The 20,443-nt window shown below is 43.5% G+C and overlaps 1 protein-coding gene across 1 annotated transcript in view; it reads right to left on the bottom strand.

Annotated features, from left to right (window-relative positions):
• Nucleotides 1-20,143, bottom strand: part of cfap74 (cilia and flagella associated protein 74) — a 138,786-nt gene extending 118,643 nt beyond the window's left edge. Inside the window, exons 1-6 of the mRNA XM_016285216.1 lie at nt 20,088-20,143; nt 19,715-19,815; nt 19,524-19,596; nt 18,272-18,415; nt 17,485-17,583; nt 17,272-17,376 (exon numbers count right to left, since the gene is read on the bottom strand). Of these exons, the coding sequence (XP_016140702.1) occupies nt 17,272-17,376; nt 17,485-17,583; nt 18,272-18,415; nt 19,524-19,596; nt 19,715-19,793 (500 nt within the window). The 5' untranslated portion in view covers nt 19,794-19,815; nt 20,088-20,143. The remainder of the gene's footprint in view (nt 1-17,271; nt 17,377-17,484; nt 17,584-18,271; nt 18,416-19,523; nt 19,597-19,714; nt 19,816-20,087) is intronic.
• Between the last annotated feature and the right edge of the window lie 300 nt (nt 20,144-20,443).

Raw genomic sequence — 20,443 nt, 5'->3', positions numbered from 1 at the left:
CCTGGGCTTTCTTGCGGACCTGTAGCCCTCCCTGGGCTTAACTGGGGATTGGGAGCCCTGCCTGGGCGGAACTGGGGCTCGGGAGCCCTTCCTGGGCAGAACTGGGGATCGGGAGCCCTTCCTGGGCTTAACTCAGGATTGGGAGCCCTTCCTGGGCTTAACTCGGGATCGGGAGCCCTTCCTGGGCTGAACTGGAGATCAGGAGCCCTCCGTGGGCTATACTCGGGAACAGGACTGACACTGGAACGAACTCTGGGGCCACAGCCGACACCCTTCTCCTCACCCCTAGCATCTTCTTCTGGATCAGGGGGAACAGGCGTGGTCTGGGTCCACACTGGAGCGAACTCCGGGGCCTGGGCCGACACTGGAGCGAGCTCTGGGACTGAAGCCGACACCCTTCTCCTCACCCCTAGTCTCCTCTTCTGGATCGGGGGAAGAAAGGTGTGTTCTGGGCCAACACTGGAGCGAGCTCTGGGGCTGGAGCAGACACTGGAGCGAGCTCTGGGGCTGAAGCCGACACCCTTCTCCTCGCCCCTAGCATCCTCTTCTGGATCGGGGGGAAAAGGCATGGTCGGTGAACTGGAGTGTTGAACGTCTGACAGGCTTGCCACATTAATGGCTTGCCATCTTGCCATATGTGTGCCTGCCATCGGCATGGTCAGCGGGCTGGAGATAGCCCTGGCTGGTGGGCTTGACATGTTGGTTCTTCTGAGCATCCGGCGGGCTTGTCTTCAGCGAGGCCAGCGGGCTGGAGATAGCCACGGCTGACGGCCTTGACATCAGCCCGGTCAGCGGGCTGGAGAAAGCCCCGGCTGGCGCTTGACAACGGCGCGGCCGGCACGCTTCACAGAAGGGCGGTCTTCGTACTGCGGAGACAAACAGGGGAGAAAAAGGAAAACCAAAAGACTGTTCAAAAAATGAAAACAAAACACGGAAGAAGGAGCGCCGTTTACTGTTTTAGGTCAGTCGTTCTGTCACGGTTCACACACACGAGGAACACAGGAACGAAGGAGCGAGGAGACACGGAGTAAAGTAACTCAAAAGGGTTTATTGAACAAAGGCTTGGGATCACAGGACTCGAAACATCAGGATGACAGAATGACGTTTAATGACTGACAAAGGACAAGGCCTAGAACACACTTTAAATACACAGGAACTGATGAGGGGAAGACAAGGGACACCTGGAACTAATGACAATTAACATTGGAAACACCTGGGAACAATGAATTCAAAGCACGAGACAGAGAAACTGGATGACGGAGCACATAGGGAGCAAAGACACACACAAAACCTGGCCCAGAGTCTGACAGAGAGTGCTTAGTGCTGCATCGCAGGTCTTCAATGAGAAGAGGAAGTGGTGGCTTAAATTATGACTTGTTAATGCATTGTCCACGGAAAGCCAGTGGAGGCCCCGTCAAATAAGTTACGGGTGGGCAAGTGACAAGTGACGGCTGTAACTTATTTGACGGGCCTCCACAGGCTTTCCATGGACAGTGCATTTTTATGCAAATTAAGCTATTTCACTGCTGGACGGCGTTTCCTGAGCACTGTATAGATGGTAAAACCTGGCCCAGAGTCTGACATTACTCCCCCCTCCCAGAAGGCGTGTACTCGCGCCACTGAAACATCAAATGGGGAGGGGGGGTGGTCGCTCTGGAGACCTCTAGGAGTAGGGTTACCAGACGGGAGGTCTCCAGAGCGGGGCACCATGGTGGATCTGTCAGCTCTGGGTGCCAAGGCGGAAGAGGGACCACAGGAGGACATGGCGGAGTAGGGAACACAGGAGGCCATGGCGGAGTGGGGACTTCAGGAAGACATGGTGGTGCAGGCAGTTCAGGAGGTCATGGCGGAGCAGCCTTCGCCCCCGCCTCGGCCTCTATGGCTGGAGCCCTACTACCCCCCCAAAAAAAATACTTGGAGACGTTTACAGGTTCCGAGGCCCTCCGTGGGCCAGGACCGGGGACTGGAGCCCTCCCTAGGCTTTCTTGCGGACCTGTAGCCCTCCCTGGGCTTAACTGGGGATTGGGAGCCCTGCCTGGGCGGAACTGGGGCTCGGGAGCCCTTCCTGGGCAGAACTGGGGATCGGGAGCCCTTCCTGGGCTTAACTCAGGATTGGGAGCCCTTCCTGGGCTTAACTCGGGATCGGGAGCCCTTCCTGGGCTGAACTGGAGATCAGGAGCCCTCCGTGGGCTATACTCGGGAACAGGACTGACACTGGAACGAACTCTGGGGCCACAGCCGACACCCTTCTCCTCACCCCTAGCATCTTCTTCTGGATCAGGGGGAACAGGCGTGGTCTGGGTCCACACTGGAGCGAACTCCGGGGCCTGGGCCGACACTGGAGCGAGCTCTGGGACTGAAGCCGACACCCTTCTCCTCACCCCTAGCATCTTCTTCTGGATCAGGGGGAACAGGCGTGGTCTGGGTCCACACTGGAGCGAACTCCGGGGCCTGGGCCGACACTGGAGCGAGCTCTGGGACTGAAGCCGACACCCTTCTCCTCACCCCTAGTCTCCTCTTCTGGATCGGGGGAAGAAAGGTGTGTTCTGGGCCAACACTGGAGCGAGCTCTGGGGCTGGAGCAGACACTGGAGCGAGCTCTGGGGCTGAAGCCGACACCCTTCTCCTCGCCCCTAGCATCCTCTTCTGGATCGGGGGGAAAAGGCATGGTCGGTGAACTGGAGTGTTGAACGTCTGACAGGCTTGCCACATTAATGTCCGGTGGGCTTGCCATATGTGTGCCTGCCATCGGCATGGTCAGCGGGCTGGAGATAGCCCTGGCTGGTGGGCTTGACATAGGTACGTGTTGGTTCTGAGCATCCGGTGGGCTTGTCTTTGGTGAGGCCAGCGGGCTGGAGATAGCCCCGGCTGACGGGCTTGACATCGGCCCGGTCAGCGGGCTGGAGAAAGCCCCGGCTGGCGCTTGACAACGGCGCGGCCGGCACGCTTCACAGAAGGGCGGTCTTCGTACTGCGGAGACAAACAGGGGAGAAAAAGGAAAACCAAAAGACTGTTCAAAAAATGAAAACAAAACACGGAAGAAGGAGCGCCGTTTACTGTTTTAGGTCAGTCGTTCTGTCACGGTTCACACACACGAGGAACACAGGAACGAAGGAGCGAGGAGACACGGAGTAAAGTAACTCAAAAGGGTTTATTGAACAAAGGCTTGGGATCACAGGACTCGACACATCAGGATGACAGAATGACGTTTAACGACTGACAAAGAACAAGAACTAGAACACACTTTAAATACACAGGAACTGATGAGGGGAAGACAAGGGACACCTGGAACTAATGACAATTAACATTGGAAACACCTGGGAACAATGAATTCAAAGCACGAGATAGAGAAACTGGATAACGGAGCACATAGGGAGCAAAGACAAATAAACACCTAATGTGCACAGACTACTATGCGTTCAGGGTAGACGCTTGTATGTCTTCGAGGGCCAAGTGAGCCAAGTGTCCACAGATTTTCCGTGGACAGTGCCTTTTTATGCCAATGAAGCCATTTTACACGCTCCACAAATGTGGCGAAATCTTCCTTGGGATCGTCTGCTGGCAGGCGTGCCTTATACCACTCACTCAGGCTTGGTGTAGTAAAAAACACAAAGCGAGCGGTGTTTTAAAGTCAGAGGTCAACTAAAGCAAACACTGACCTCGATAATGGTAACAAACTAAAATGAAAACATCTAAAGTCAATCTGGTTATCAATGCGTGAAGCTGGTAATGTTGCTTGTCTAGTTGTTTGTAGTTCTTGTAATTCTGCTCGTCTCATCTCTTTTTTCAGTTCTTGTTTTTCTTTCTTTCAGTAGTTCTGCTTGTTAACAGCAGATGTTCATCACTAATGCTCAATCATCACCCAATTAATCAACTAATTACCTCATTAACTTTAACACACTTTTTTAACAATCTCAGTGTGGATTAACACTGAGCAGTGTTAATTTAACACAGAATAGACAGGAAGCAAATTGGGGACAGAGAGAGGAGGGCAGGATCGGGAAAGCACCACAAGCCAGGACAAAAAAAAAACTATTTTGGTGTTCGGCCGAATAAGCGAAAAGACAGAATAAATTGTACTGAACAATGACGTGACGTGACCAAATAGAGGCACACAATAATGCAGCAAACATGTCGGCAGAGTGGAAGCATTTAAAACTAAAAAAATTATTAAAAGCACCAACAGTGAGAGAGTGTCACGGTTCACACACACGAGGAACACAGGAACGAAGGAGCGAGGAGACACGGAGTAAAGTAACTCAAAAGGGTTTATTGAACAAAGGCTTGGGATCACAGGACTCGACACATCAGGATGACAGAATGACGTTTAACGACTGACAAAGAACAAGAACTAGAACACACTTTAAATACACAGGAACTGATGAGGGGAAGACAAGGGACACCTGGAACTAATGACAATTAACATTGGAAACACCTGGGAACAATGAATTCAAAGCACGAGATAGAGAAACTGGATAACGGAGCACATAGGGAGCAAAGACAAATAAACACCTAATGTGCACAGACTACTATGCGTTCAGGGTAGACGCTTGTATGTCTTCGAGGGCCAAGTGAGCCAAGTGTCCACAGATTTTCCGTGGACAGTGCCTTTTTATGCCAATGAAGCCATTTTACACGCTCTGATGCATACGAAACTGCCGGACGGTGTTTCCTGAGCACTGTACTGTAGGTATTACTCAATAAAATCACCGTATTTATGACATATGACCTATTAATGCATGGTCCACGGAAAGCCCGCCCCCTCAAACGCTACGTGGGCCCGCTTTGGTCTCCATGGGGCCCACGGGGCCCGAGATATAGGCCCTGAACCATATGTGATGCCTCACTCGCGCCACTTGTGCCAGAACTCAATGGGGCCTCCTTTCCAAACGGAACCTGATAGAAACACCGGACCACTTCCGTCATGCTTGGGGCCCCTCTGGCAGACACTCCCACAACAGTCCCACCCACCCACCCTCCCGGTCCACGTAAAGCCTGTGGAGGCCCCTTCGGGTGGGCATGCAGTGGTGAAAGTCACTAAAATCCAACTCCAATTCACAACATCAGCAAGTGACACCTGTAACTTACTTGACCGGACCTACATAGGCTTTCAATGGACAGACCTTTTTTGAGGTAAATATGAATATTGATGAGATGTAATGTATATGAACTTGTCAGACGGTGTTTCCCGAGTGTAGCACTGTAAGTTTTGCATAATAAAATGATTATAAACTTAAATTATGACTTGTTAATGCATTGTCCACGGAAAGCCAGTGGAGGCCCCGTCAAATAAGTTACGGGTGGGCAAGTGACAAGTGACGGCTGTAACTTATTTGACGGGCCTCCACAGGCTTTCCATGGACAGTGCATTTTTATGCAAATTAAGCTATTTCACTGCTGGACGGCGTTTCCTGAGCACTGTATAGATGGTAAAACCTGGCCCAGAGTCTGACATTACTCCCCCCTCCCAGAAGGCGTGTACTCGCGCCACTGAAACATCAAATGGGGAGGGGGGGTGGTCGCTCTGGAGACCTCTAGGAGTAGGGTTACCAGACGGGAGGTCTCCAGAGCGGGGCACCATGGTGGATCTGTCAGCTCTGGGTGCCAAGGCGGAAGAGGGACCACAGGAGGACATGGCGGAGTAGGGAACACAGGAGGCCATGGCGGAGTGGGGACTTCAGGAAGACATGGTGGTGCAGGCAGTTCAGGAGGTCATGGCGGAGCAGCCTTCGCCCCCGCCTCGGCCTCTATGGCTGGAGCCCTACTACCCCCCCAAAAAAAATACTTGGAGACGTTTACAGGTTCCGAGGCCCTCCGTGGGCCAGGACCGGGGACTGGAGCCCTCCCTGGGCTTTCTTGCGGACCTGTAGCCCTCCCTGGGCTTAACTGGGGATTGGGAGCCCTGCCTGGGCGGAACTGGGGCTCGGGAGCCCTTCCTGGGCAGAACTGGGGATCGGGAGCCCTTCCTGGGCTTAACTCAGGATTGGGAGCCCTTCCTGGGCTTAACTCGGGATCGGGAGCCCTTCCTGGGCTGAACTGGAGATCAGGAGCCCTCCGTGGGCTATACTCGGGAACAGGACTGACACTGGAACGAACTCTGGGGCCACAGCCGACACCCTTCTCCTCACCCCTAGCATCTTCTTCTGGATCAGGGGGAACAGGCGTGGTCTGGGTCCACACTGGAGCGAACTCCGGGGCCTGGGCCGACACTGGAGCGAGCTCTGGGACTGAAGCCGACACCCTTCTCCTCACCCCTAGTCTCCTCTTCTGGATCGGGGGAAGAAAGGTGTGTTCTGGGCCAACACTGGAGCGAGCTCTGGGGCTGGAGCAGACACTGGAGCGAGCTCTGGGGCTGAAGCCGACACCCTTCTCCTCGCCCCTAGCATCCTCTTCTGGATCGGGGGGAAAAGGCATGGTCGGTGAACTGGAGTGTTGAACGTCTGACAGGCTTGCCACATTAATGTCCGGTGGGCTTGCCATATGTGTGCCTGCCATCGGCATGGTCAGCGGGCTGGAGATAGCCCTGGCTGGTGGGCTTGACATAGGTACGTGTTGGTTCTGAGCATCCGGTGGGCTTGTCTTTGGTGAGGCCAGCGGGCTGGAGATAGCCCCGGCTGACGGGCTTGACATCGGCCCGGTCAGCGGGCTGGAGAAAGCCCCGGCTGGCGCTTGACAACGGCGCGGCCGGCACGCTTCACAGAAGGGCGGTCTTCGTACTGCGGAGACAAACAGGGGAGAAAAAGGAAAACCAAAAGACTGTTCAAAAAATGAAAACAAAACACGGAAGAAGGAGCGCCGTTTACTGTTTTAGGTCAGTCGTTCTGTCACGGTTCACACACACGAGGAACACAGGAACGAAGGAGCGAGGAGACACGGAGTAAAGTAACTCAAAAGGGTTTATTGAACAAAGGCTTGGGATCACAGGACTCAACACATCAGGATGACAGGATGACGTTTAACGACTGACAAAGGACAAGAACTAGAACACACTTTAAATACACAGGAACTGATGAGGGGAAGACAAGGGACACCTGGAACTAATGACAATTAACATTGGAAACACCTGGGAACAATGAATTCAAAGCACGAGACAGAGAAACTGGATGACGGAGCACATAGGGAGCAAAGACACACACAAAACCTGGCCCAGAGTCTGACAGAGAGTGCTTAGTGCTGCATCGCAGGTCTTCAATGAGAAGAGGAAGTGGTGGTTGTTGCTGGTTACTGTATGATGATTGAAATCATGAAATGGCCTTAAACAATTAATAAATAAACTGCAGAATGTTATGTTTTCTAATACACACATGAATTGCATGTATTCAAACAATGTTGCACGAGCTCGCAACTCCAGGGTTCAAAGTCCAAAGCGCAAGGAAAATCTGCGCTGAAACAGAGTTACTCGTCAGTTGCTCAGTAACATTTTTATGAATTTTTACAAAGCATGTGACAATGCGATACATGCAACAAACATCTTCCCTAATTTGTAATGAGAATCATTTATAAATATGCTGTTGTCAACAAAAAGAAACAATGAGACCTTCCTGCGGATTTCTGACAAAATAAAAGTTGAGAAAAAGCAAGAACTTCATCAACATTCATAAATGTTAGTATTGTAATTTTACTGTTGTTCTGTAAAATAAAACAAAGTAAGACAATAATAATAGGCTTTCTTGCGGACCTGTAGCCCTCCCTGGGCTTAACTGGGGATTGGGAGCCCTGCCTGGGCGGAACTGGGGCTCGGGAGCCCTTCCTGGGCAGAACTGGGGATCGGGAGCCCTTCCTGGGCTTAACTCAGGATTGGGAGCCCTTCCTGGGCTTAACTCGGGATCGTTTGTACAGTACATGCCTGATTTAAGAAGGGGGTCTCCAAAATGTCCAAAAAGTATTATTTTACTAACTTATTAATTGTAAGTTAAATTGTGGTTTGTTTATAGGAGCCATGTAAATATTCATGTGTGATGTCATGTGACTGTGGGAAAATGTGGGAGTGTCATTAATTATTTGAGAGTTAAAACACCTGTTGTGAGTAGGGGTTGGGAGGGAAATAAGGGGGTGAGTGCGGGAGCACGCATTTTTTTGTTGACCGTATATTCAAACTTTTGCATTGATAATCTGCCGATCCTTCAAGAAATGCATGCCTCAATTAACAAGTTGTCGGTGGACAAATAAATCTCAAGACACACATGTAAAGGATGATTGACGTGTCACAAGTTATTCCCTCACTCCTGCGGCTTTAGTTCGTTTTTTGGCCGCTACAATTTAGTCAACAAAAAAAATACACGGAAGAAGGAGCGCCGTTTACTGTTTTAGGTCAGTCGTTCTGTCACGGTTCACACACACGAGGAACACAGGAACGAAGGAGCGAGGAGACACGGAGTAAAGTAACTCAAAAGGGTTTATTGAACAAAGGCTTGGGATCACAGGACTCGAAACATCAGGATGACAGAATGACGTTTAATGACTGACAAAGGACAAGGCCTAGACCACACTTTAAATACACAGGAACTGATGAGGGGAAGACAAGGGAGGTGGACAAATAAATCTCAAGACACACATGTAAAGGATGATTGACGTGTCACAAGTTATTCCCTCACTCCTGCGGCTTTAGTTCGTTTTTTGGCCGCTACAATTTAGTCAACAAAAAAAATACTGTTTTTGTTCGAGGATGAATGAGTCGATCTGGAAGGAGGCCCGCACGCTTCGACGACTGGAAGCAAGAGCAGATTTGATCTGGCTGAGTATGGACCTACTCTCGCTCGTTCTAATGAGTAGGGGGCTGTGCGGTCTGAACTTGAAGGCTTGATGCAAGGCATGATTGGTTTCAGAACGACAGGATCGATGATTTTGGAGAATGTTCACTGACATCAAACCGGTAGGACCTTGGTGGTAATTTCTTTGCTTGTGTTTACGGATGATTTGAAATGGCTGGCGGTTTCTGTTTGTTTGCTGTTGACGTAGCGCTGTTGGTATTTTTAAGCTGTCATTTGGGCTTTTTGTGAATCTGTTGAGGAGCGTCTTTGATGATGTGCTTTGTCAATCATGAGTGAACTTGAACCTGAACAGGACAAATGTAAAAGAAAAGTTCACCTTACCGCAAAAGCCATGGCTAATAAGATTGAGCAACTTCAGAAAGAACGAAAAATAAATGTGAATACAATTAAAAGTTCTATACCAGCCATCAAAAAACTCGTTCAAACAAATTATGTTTCATCTGTGTGGTCTGAACTTGAAGGCTTGATGCCATTATTACCCAGTGATGAGCAAACCAAACAGAATGAGTGGTTCTCGAGTGTATACAAGCACAGTGACACCTTTATAAAAGACACAAAGCAGTGGATAAATGGAATTGAAAGCTCAAGTGATAATGCTCAAGATCAACAGTCGGAATCAGCCGAGTGTCCTGTAGAGGGTTTGGGAGACCAGAATATGTCCAAAATTTCCATGCATAACCAAGATGATATAAATCCAAGTGACAGCATTTCTAATGTTGGAAGTAAAGGATCAAGTAAACGAAGCTCCACCTCAAGACGTTCAACAACATCATCAACCTCTTCAGCACGCATTAAGGCAGAGGCCGATATAGCAGCTTTGTTGGTACGTCAAAATCTAATGAAGGAAAAATATGCAATTGAAGAAATAGAACAAAACCTAAGAAAACAGAAGGAGGAGTTTGGGTTGCGAATGGAAATTGCTGCAACTATGGCAAAAGTGAAAGTGCTTAAGGACTCTAGCGGGCATTTTGTTAAAAGTGAAGTGACGCATCATTCTGATGGAATTAATTCTTATGTTGATAAAGGACAACAGATAACCAAGACCCTTAATGCTGAAGCTAAAGCATTTACTCCAAGAACTGAAGCTCAACGAATGGTTTCTTCTAAGGATTACGGCAATACAGGTACAAAGTCAAACAAGAAGAACATTTCCCAAACCATTTATTCCCAGACAATTTCAAACCCAAGTCAAACAAGTCAGCGTGGTAATGTGAACATAAGTGCCCCGTATGGAAGTGGCTCTAGTGCTGGTTCAGGAAATACTGATCAAATTCTCCATATTATGGATAAACAAAATGAAATTACATCTTTACTGATTCAACAACAGTGTCTGTCATCTTTGCCTAAAAGGGAAATTCAGGTGTTTGACGGAAACCCTCTGCAATACCATTCTTTTATGAAATCCTTTGAAAGTGCTGTGGAGACTAAAACTGAAAGCCCGAGTGATCGCTTATACTTTCTTGAACAGTACACCAGGGGTCATCCAAGAGAGATTATAAAGATTTGCCAACATATGCCAGCCGATCATGGGTATTTAAGGGCCAAAGCTTTACTACAAAAGCATTTTGGCGACCAGTATAAAATTGTGTCTGCCTATATGGAAAAGGCTCTTTCGTGGGCAAACATCAAAGGTGAAGATCTCCGAGCTTTACAAGATTATAGTTTGTTCCTAAGAAGCTGTTGTAACTCTATGGAAAATATTCAGTATTTGCGTGAGATGGATAAACGCAAATTAAGGGGAAAATGGAGATCAGAGGTCTGTGAACTGCAGGAAGCTGTAAGTCAAAGAGCTACCTTCAGCGATATTGTTAACTTTGTCGAAAGACAAGTAAAAATAATGGGTGATCCAGTTTTTGGAGACATACTGGATGCCCCAACATTAACAGGAAGTAAATCAGTGAACAAAGGCAAGTCTCAGTCTAATTTTAAAAGAAGCAGATTTGCTACTACGGTCACATCAATGGAAAGGAAATCAGAAATTGGGATTAATAGAAAATAAACAAGTTCACCCAGCAACAAGAGTTGTTTGTTTTGCAGATGTGGACACACTTTGGAATTGTGCCCTCTATTGGAAAAGAGGAGTCATGGGGAAAAGATTCCATTCTTAAAAGAGAACAGCGTTTGTTTTGGTTGCATGTGCACAGGACACATCAGTAAAAATTGTAGAAATCGCCTTTCATGTAAAGTGTGTAATCTTAAACACCATGAAGTATACTTTACATCTACCCAAGAGAAGATGTGAGCAATTCAAAGCAAGTGAGGAAGCAGACGGACAACGTAATGGGCAGTGCTCCGGAATCTGTTGAGTCCAGTGGATTTATTGGGGCTGGTGAATATGAATGTAAACTTTCTATAGTTCCTGTGCAAGTGAAATCTAAAAAAGGAAATAAGACTGTGATTACTTATGCGTTTTTGGACCAAGGTAGCACAGCAGTGTTTTGTACATCTGGATTGATGAATAGACTTGGTCTTTCAGGTAAAAGGACAAATATTCTCTTGCGTACTATTGGTCAGGAGAAAGTCACAACTACCCATGTTGTTTCTGGGTTAGAGGTAGCTGGTTTGAATAAAGAAGATTTTTGGGAGTTACCTGATGCCTATACACAAGAAACTATGCCTGTGCATAGCGGAAACATCCCAAGACAAATGGATTTGAAGGGATGGCCACATTTGAAACATGTGAATCTACCTGAAATTAACTCTGATATCGAATTGCTTATAGGAATAAATGCCCAAAGGGTTATGGAGCTGATTGAAGTGGTCCGTAGTGTCAATAATGGACCTTATGCAATTAAAACAAGGTTAGGATGGACTGTAAATGGCCCACTAAGAGGAGATGGTGGTGACCAGTCTGCTTCTAAGTTCCCTGATGTTACAGTTAACAGGATTTCAGTTTCAAACTTGGGAGAGCTTTGGCAACAACAATTTAAAGTTGATTTTCCTGAATGTAACAAAAATGAACAAGTTGGGTTTTCAAGAGAAGATCACAAGTTTATGGAGATGGTAACAGACTCATTAAAGCTGGTAGATGGTCATTATTCTATTGGCTTACCTTTGAGGAAGAAAGATGTCCGTATGCCAGACAACAAGATAATTGCAGAACAGCGTGCTCTGAATCTAAAGAAAAGATTGAAAAGGGATGTTTCATTTCATTCTGAATATTCTGTTTTCATGAAAGATCTTATCTCTAAAGGTTATTCAGAGAGAGTGCCAGCTGAAGACTTGGGACGTAGCGACGGTAAAGTATGGTATATACCCCATCACGGTGTTTACCACCCCCGCAAAGGAAAGCTCCGGGTTGTTTTTGATTGTGGAGCTACGTTCCAAGGGAAGTCTTTGAATACCCAGTTATTACAGGGTCCAGATCTCACCAGTTCATTGATTGGAGTGATAACCAGATTTAGGAAGGAACTAATTGTGATCATGGCAGATATTGAAGCCATGTTTCATCAAGTGAGGGTGCCAAAGGACGATGCAGATTTGCTGAGATTTCTTTGGTGGCCCGATGGTGACCTTATTCAAGATATGGTTGAGTATCGTATGGTCGTGCACCTCTTTGGAGCCACTTCATCACCAAGTTGTGCAAATTTCGCTCTCAGAAAGTGCGCAGAAGATAATGAAGACTTCAGCAAGGAAGTAATTGATGCAATCTTGCATTGCTTTTACGTAGATGACTGTCTTGTCTCTGTAAATTCAGAGGATAAAGCTGTTTCTCTGTATCACGACCTCATAGCTATTTGTGCTAAGGGGGTTTCACATTGACAAAATGGATAAGTAACATTCAAGATGTGCTGGTAAAAATCCCAGAGGAACTCAGAGCAAAAAACATAAAAGATGTGGATTTGGGCCAAGATTTACTTCCCATAGAGAGAGTGTTAGGCATACAATGGTGTATACAATCGGACGCCTTCAAATTCAAAATTATGTTGCAGCAGAAGCCTTCAACCAGAAGGGGGATCCTTGCTACTGTGAGTTCTGTTTATGATCCCTTAGGAATTCTGTCTCCAGTGACATTATGTGCAAAAAGGATCTTACAAGATCTGTGCAGGAAGAAACTTCAAGACCGATAGATGTTTCAAACCTATGGGTTTTGGAGAGGTAAATATAGCACAGTTGCACCACTTTTCCGACGCAAGCGAAGATGGATATGGAGTAGTTACTTATCTGCTTTTGCATGATGTTAACTCACAAGTGCATGTTGCTTTCGTAATGGGGAAAGCCAGAGTAGCTCCCTTGAAGTCGGTGTCTATTCCTCGAATGGAACTTACTGCTGCAACGTTGGCAAGCCGAATGGATTCATTGTGGAGAATAGAACTCTGTATGTGCCTTCAAGACTCTGTTTTCTGGACCGACAGTACCTCTGTACTGAAATATATCAGAAACAAAGTTTCTAGGTATTGAATTTTCGTTGCCAACAGAGTTTCAGAAATTCTTAAGGTGTCTCGATCATCACAATGGAGGTATGTGAGCACTGCAGTAAATCCAGCAGATATGGCTTCCAGAGGGCTGAGAGTGGAATTTTTGAAGAACAAGAGTTGGGTGTTTGGACCACAGTTTCTTCTTTTGCCTGAAAAGGAGTGGCCAGTCAATCCTACTGGCCTGGGAAAATGTTCACAAGATGATCCGGAGGTAAAAGGTGTCATTGTCAATACTGTACAATTAAAAGGGGATATGAATGTTATGACACACTTTATCCAATATTTCTCCTCTTGGATCCGTTTAAAGAGGTCAGTAGCTTGGATTCTCAGATTTAAGAAATTAATCCAAAATCTTAGTCAGAAGAGGAAATTATTGAAAATGGCTTTAACACATTCTGGCATGGATGAAAACCAACAAAGACAACAACTGAAAGATGAAATGGAGAAAATGAAGGGTCAATGTGAAAGAAGTGAGCTTTCTGTGGAGGAGTTAAAGAAAGCTGAATTGGAGATTATTTGTTACTGCCAAAGACAAAGATACGCTGATGAATTCTCAAGTTTGCAAAAGGGAGAACAAGTGAAAAGGAACAGTCACATTTATAAACTTAATCCAGTCCTTGAAGATGATGTTTTAAGAGTAGGGGGACGGTTGAGTAGGGCAGCTATGCCCGAAGAGTCAATACATCCTGTTATACTTGCAAAGGACTTTCAAATCTCATGCATCATCCTTAAACATATACATGAAGAGGTGGGTCATGGTGGCCAAAATTACATGCTATCAAGGTTGCATCAAAAGTATTGGATACCTGGTGCTAGTGTAGCCATAAGGAAGATATTATCCAAGTGTGCGATCTGCAAACGTTTGCAGGCAGCACCAGGGCATCAACAGATGGCAGACCTACCACTGGATAGAGTTTCTCCAGATAAACCTCCATTCACGTATGTTGGAGTTGACTGTTTTGGACCCTTCGAGATAAAGAGCAGGAGAAGTATTGTGAAGAGGAAAGGCGTTATTTTCACATGCCTAGCCATTCGTGCTATTCATATCAAAGTGGTGCCATCATTGGATACTGATTCCTTTATTAATGCAATGCGACGATTTATCGCAAGACGTGGACAAGTTGTAGAAATACGATCCGATAATGGTACAAATTTTCTTGGAGCGGAACGTGAGTTAAGACAAGCTATTGAAGACTGGAACCAATCTCAGATTAATAACATGCTTCTGAAAAAAGGAATCAAGTGGAATTTTAATCCTCCAACTGGTTCACATCATGGAGGCACGTGGGAAAGATTGATTAGGTCTGTAAGGAAAGTTCTTAATGCTACCTTAAGAACACAAACCCTTGATGAAGATTGTCTTCATACAGTTCTATGTGAAGTTGAAGCAATCATTAATGGATGTCCCATCACTAAGGAATCTACTGACCCCAATGATTTGGAAGCACTTACACCTAATAATTTGTTGCTTTTAAAGACTGCACCATCATTACCACCAGGGATCTTTCAAAAAGAAGATATATATGCTCGTCGACGATGGAAACAAGTGCAATATATATCGGATCTGTTCTGGAAATGATGGACAAAGGAGTATTTACCTCAATTGCAAGAGCGACAGAAGTGGTCAGCGGTAGTCCGCAAATTCATTCCAGGAGATATTGTGCTTTTGGTCGATGATTCAGCACCCCGTAATTCATGGATAATTGGGAAAGTGATCCAAACCTTTCCAGACAAAAAAGGCTTTGTACATCAGGTGCGACTTAAAACTAAGACCAATTATTTAAATAGACCAGTGACGAAAATCTGCCTAAATATTTAACATTTTTCTTTCTTTGTTTTTTTTTTTTTGATGGATCAATATAGACATTGACATCGAACTGTTATGGACCTTGACTTCACACATTGATATGACGGAGTTAAAAATCACTCATTAACATTAAAGGACTTTACATGGACTCTATCAAATAACGTTGTTTTTATAAATACACAGACATTGATTAATGTATGAAAAATGAATTAATGTATTTTAAGATCTTGGGTCTTTGAATGTCTCCTATGTGAATTCAATGAATGTAATTATTGTCAAGAATATAATAATTAGGGGCTGGAATATAGGAACCATGTAAATATTCATGTGTGATGTCATGTGACTGTGGGAAAATGTGGGAGTATCATTAATTATTTGAGAGTTAAAACACCTGTTGTGAGTGGGGGTTGGGAGGGAAAGAAGGGGGTGAGTGCGGGAGCACGCGTTTTTTTGTTGACCCTATATTCAAACTTTTGCATTGATAATCTGCCGATCCTTCAAGAAATGCATGCCTCAATGAACAAGTTGTCGGTGGACAAATAAATCTCAAGACGCAAATGTTAAGGATGATTGACGTGTCACAAGTTATTCCCTCACTCAGCTCCTGCGGCTTTAGTTAGTTTTTTGGCCGCTACATTGTTGGTATATCTGCTAGAATGTTAAAAATTTTCAGTGTTAAGTAAATATTTTTAAATTGTTGGTTTGTAATTTCTTTTTTCGTTTTGCTATTTAATTTATGCAATGGTGAAAAAAAATGGCAAAATACATGGGGGAAAAAACACAAAAAAACATGTTTGGTATTTAGCCTTCAGCTTCAGTGTTTCATTTTGTTCGGCTTCGGCGAAGAATTTTCATTTTGGTGCATCCCTAATTCACGGGATGATGAACATACAGTCTTTGTGGTATGGCCCTATGTTAATGTTCCCATTGCATCAGCTATTGATGCTCCAGTGGAAGAGAGTACATAGTGAATCCTGTGAGTTTGTACTGTCCATTCAGGACACTGTCTGAGCAATGTTGTAGTCATCTCAGCCAGCCAGGTACTTCTTTCTCTCTTTTGTTTTTTGCCATTTTTGCCTTTACTGGGACTGGACATTACAGAGAAAGTAAAGGAAAATGAGCCTGGACTCAAACCTAGGTCACATGAAGCACAACTATGCTACATACAGTTATTTTCCAGCGATATCGTAGACTTGATTATACAGATACTGTTTAAACTGAACTGAGCTGGATGATGACATCACTGAATTCAATGATGAACTGCCTTTAACTGAAAATTGAGTGTTTACTATTGTCCTTTTGCATTATTGATACACTATTTTCCTATGTAATACTGTAAAGCTGCTTTGACACAATCTGTATTGTTAAACGTGCTACATAAATAAATGTGACTTGACTTGACATATGTGAGCACTGCCCACAAGGCTATCGGGTCCATTAGATGCTTCAAGTCACATATGCTACTGTAAATGGGGTCGCACACTAGATGAGCACCACAGCATTTGACCCTAAATTGTTGTTAATATATAATAACTTCACCCAGATTTTCTGTTGTGCATCTTTCAACAAAACGCTTGTCTTTCTGTGGCTTGAATTAAGTCTATAGGCTTTATACAGAGTGCTATAATAATGTAAAATCATGCTTTCTCTATCTGTTTGGTATGCTTTTTCAAACACCGAACTTCAAACTACCACTTTGTTCATTCTTGGAGAACTTTTGAGTGTTTGGTGTATAGACTGTCTGTTTTGATAACAAATGTTTTGTTTATCAATTGAGAAATTACAAAATGAAAAGTAAAATTTCTTCCATTGTTTGCTAAAAACCTAAAAAACTACTACACTTCCAGAAGTTACAGCATGAGAATCTGATAATTAGAGAAAAGATGGTAACACTTTATTATAGGGACCAATTCTCTGTATTAACTAGTTGCATATTAGCATGCCTATTATTAACATATTGGCTGTTTATTAGTATTTATAAAGCACATATTCTGCATGACCATATTCTACATCCCTAATCCTAGCCAATACTTAAACTTAACTACTGCATTACTAACTATTAATAAGCAACAAATGAAGAGTTTATTGAGGCAAAAGTCGTAGTTAATGGTTTGTTAATAGCGAGAATTGGACCTTGAAATAAAATGTGACCGAAAAAATAAATAAATAAAATAAAATCATGATAAAAACAAATAGGCCTATATCAAGACAAAAAAAGGAAGTCATCAAGATCCACAAAGTAGTATGTATAGCATTACTGTAGATATAAAACTCACTCATGCTCTTTCAAGATCATGGCTAAATGAGCACCCAGATCTTCTTCCGCCTGCAGCTCAGCGCACATACGCTTGTGCTGAGCACGGAGCCGAAACAGTGCCACGCTGCACAGAATAATGCAGAATTAGATACATTCAGCAATTTATCTTCTATAGTGACCTTTGTTTTCAAAATTACCTCTGTGGGATTCACTTTTTTTTCTTTTTTTTTACCTGTTCTCAGATTGTCTCTCTCTTTCCATGTCCACCTCAATCTTGCCTCTCAATTCCTCCAGGTTAGTCACATGAAGTTGAAATGCTTTTAGTTCATCCCTGGAAGAGGATACATTTTGTACAAACTCAGTTTTCCAGATACATTTTGTTATGTTTTTTTTTTTATGACGTGTTATTCAGCAGCTAAAAACAAATACTATCTCCATTTAACAAGTCATTAAAAATTGTATTTGGAAACAAGAAATTTCCCATTAGAGAATCGTGAGATAAATTATTACGCTATCAAGATCCCTTCTAGGCATATCTCTTAAGGGACATCACCATTCAAACAAATCAACAGACTCTCATGAAGGCAAAATGATATGGCATCATACTACTTGATCATAAAAAAATGTATGTAGTATAAGTATAGTATAGTATAGTATAGTATAGTATAGCATAATATCATGATTAAGTTTTAGACTTTAAAGGTTAGACTGGTTCATTTAAGACTTGGTTTGTTTTTGTACAACCCAACTCACACAAACTCTTGCGATTTAACTATCTCATATGGTGTGTCAAGACTTCTCATGAAACTGAGCTTAAAGAATCCACACACTGCAGAAATCTTAATAAGCCTTTTTCTCTATCTCATGTTTTTCTCAAGCTCAGTCCACCTACTTAACAGCTTTTCTATGGCATGTGCTCACCATGCTGTACTTTTGAAAATACGGTATGGGAGGCAGAGTCTAAAAAAACATCCTGTTACAGGAAGGGCCACATTATAACATCACATGTGAATGCAGACCTGGCCTGTAGCACATCCTGTTTCTTCTGTTGGTAAAAGATGTCCAGTTGATCCAGAATTTTTTGTAGCTTGAACATGCGTATCTTGTCAGTGTTTTGCTTTTCCCCACCTTTGTCACTTCCATCTTCACAATCACTCACTTCCCTTAAGGTAGACAAGAGCCAGTAATACAGATTTGCACCATTGTTCAAAAGTTCAAAACAAATCCATTAAGGTTACATTAAATAGATCAGATTTAATAGTATTGTAAATGTTTATATAAATGAAGAGTTCTGATGCAAAAGTGCTGTTTGAAATGTTCTTCTAAAATGAGTATTTTTATCAGGCTCCTATTTTTATGTTCAGTTATTTCACTTACATGGCAACGAAAATAACCTATTCACTGACATTAAAGTGAAATTACTGAACCTACACATAGAAGCTTGCTAAAAACATTAATTTTAGAAGAAAATTTCAATACTTCCTATATTCTAATGTGGTGCCCAAGTAACTTTTCTTTTCATTATCAGTTGAAAAGGGTTATGCTGCTTCATATTTTAGAATATAGGAAGGATTTCTGAAGGATCATGTGACACTGAATCCTGGAAAAAGGCTGCTGAAGGTTCTGCTTTGCCATCACAGGAATAAATTACATTTTAAAATATAGTCAAATAAATAACATGGTAATAATATTTCACAGTATTACTGTTCTACTGTATTTTGGATGAAATATATGTAGCCTTGAGTAAGACTTTTTTTATATATATTATTGCTCTTTTGTTAGTTTTGATTGCTTCTATTGTCCTCATTTGTAAGTTATTTGGGATATAAGCATTTGCTAAATGACTAAATGTATTACATGGTATTTGACATGACCTGACCCAAACAGGGTGTCATGCACTGTTGTTTGCTCCATAACACCAGCTTAATTTCAAGATGCTGCAGCACAAAAGCAAACAGCTGTATCTACACATTGAGTGATGCAAAGTGATAGAATTATATTAATGCTTCGCCTTCCCTCAAGATAAACCCAAACATGCATTTAGTCCAATATTTACTCAGCACTAGTTACTTTTTATTATTATTATAAACCCAGCTGAATACAAATATGCTGGTTTGAAAAAATCTAAATGAGTTGATGATGGCAATGCAATTGTCATTTTTTAAAATTAATTTATTCCTGTCTCCTCATTCATGAACAAAACAGTCTCTCTCACTCACTAGTAGCTACAGTCCAAATATTCCATAAAAAAGCATGCATTTTAACACCTACCAGCTGTCAAATCCTGTGGACCAATCAGGGAAGTCATCCTCAAACCTGAAGATGTCATCCCACGTGCCAATCTCTAAATTAAACATAACATTATAAATATATATATATATAAAATACATTTAATATTTCATAACTGAGTCATGATAATACTACTAACAACAGCTTGTAGTGGTCTTTAAAAATAGCCTTACCGTCTGTGTGCTCCTGTGCGCCAATTTTGTGTGGCTCTTGCTCAGATGCAGGTGTTGAGAGATCTGCAATGTTCGCCATATTCTCGTCTCCAAGTCAACAACTGCAGGAATTACAGAATAATCAATACTCGATAATGATCAATCGCTGGATACAGATAAATAATATTAATGTATGCTACATCAAGAGGATTAGCCTCATATTTGATACTAAGACTTCATCGTGAAGCCGTGTTTCTTTGTAAGCTATTATTATTTGTCTGTCTACTTATTTCTGACTTGAAATAAATTATGGTCAAAAGGAAGCGTATACGCGCATGATATCCATAACCTAAATATATATATATATATATTTCCTATGGCAGAACTTTCTTACATTATTAGTTGTTCTTGTCAACTTTCTAGCGTCTGAAGTCGCTGCGTGTCCTTTTGTTGTTGTGTTTCTATGGCAACAGATCCGCACTGTACCTTGGGAAATGTAGTGGCTGGCTGCAAGTAAACACTAGCGCCTTGTGTTGTGCTGTCCGTTTCAAAAATAAAAGTCAAGAACTTGTTGGCTGTGGTAGATTACCGCTTGCCTTACATGTTCATTAATTTTTGTTTTGGATATTTAAATAGCCAGATCGCGAACACGATTAAATAATCCACGCTGTCTTATTTCTTCCATCTCCTAACTCTTTCAACCCAGCAACGCCCCTGGTCTGATGAGTCTCTCCAAATGAACACCTCGAA

Source organism: Sinocyclocheilus grahami, unplaced genomic scaffold, assembly GCF_001515645.1.
Source record: "Sinocyclocheilus grahami isolate Dianchi unplaced genomic scaffold, SAMN03320097.WGS_v1.1 scaffold194.1, whole genome shotgun sequence".
NCBI classification, from domain to species: Eukaryota; Metazoa; Chordata; class Actinopteri; order Cypriniformes; family Cyprinidae; genus Sinocyclocheilus; species Sinocyclocheilus grahami.
This window is presented reverse-complemented; position numbering and strand designations above follow the sequence as displayed.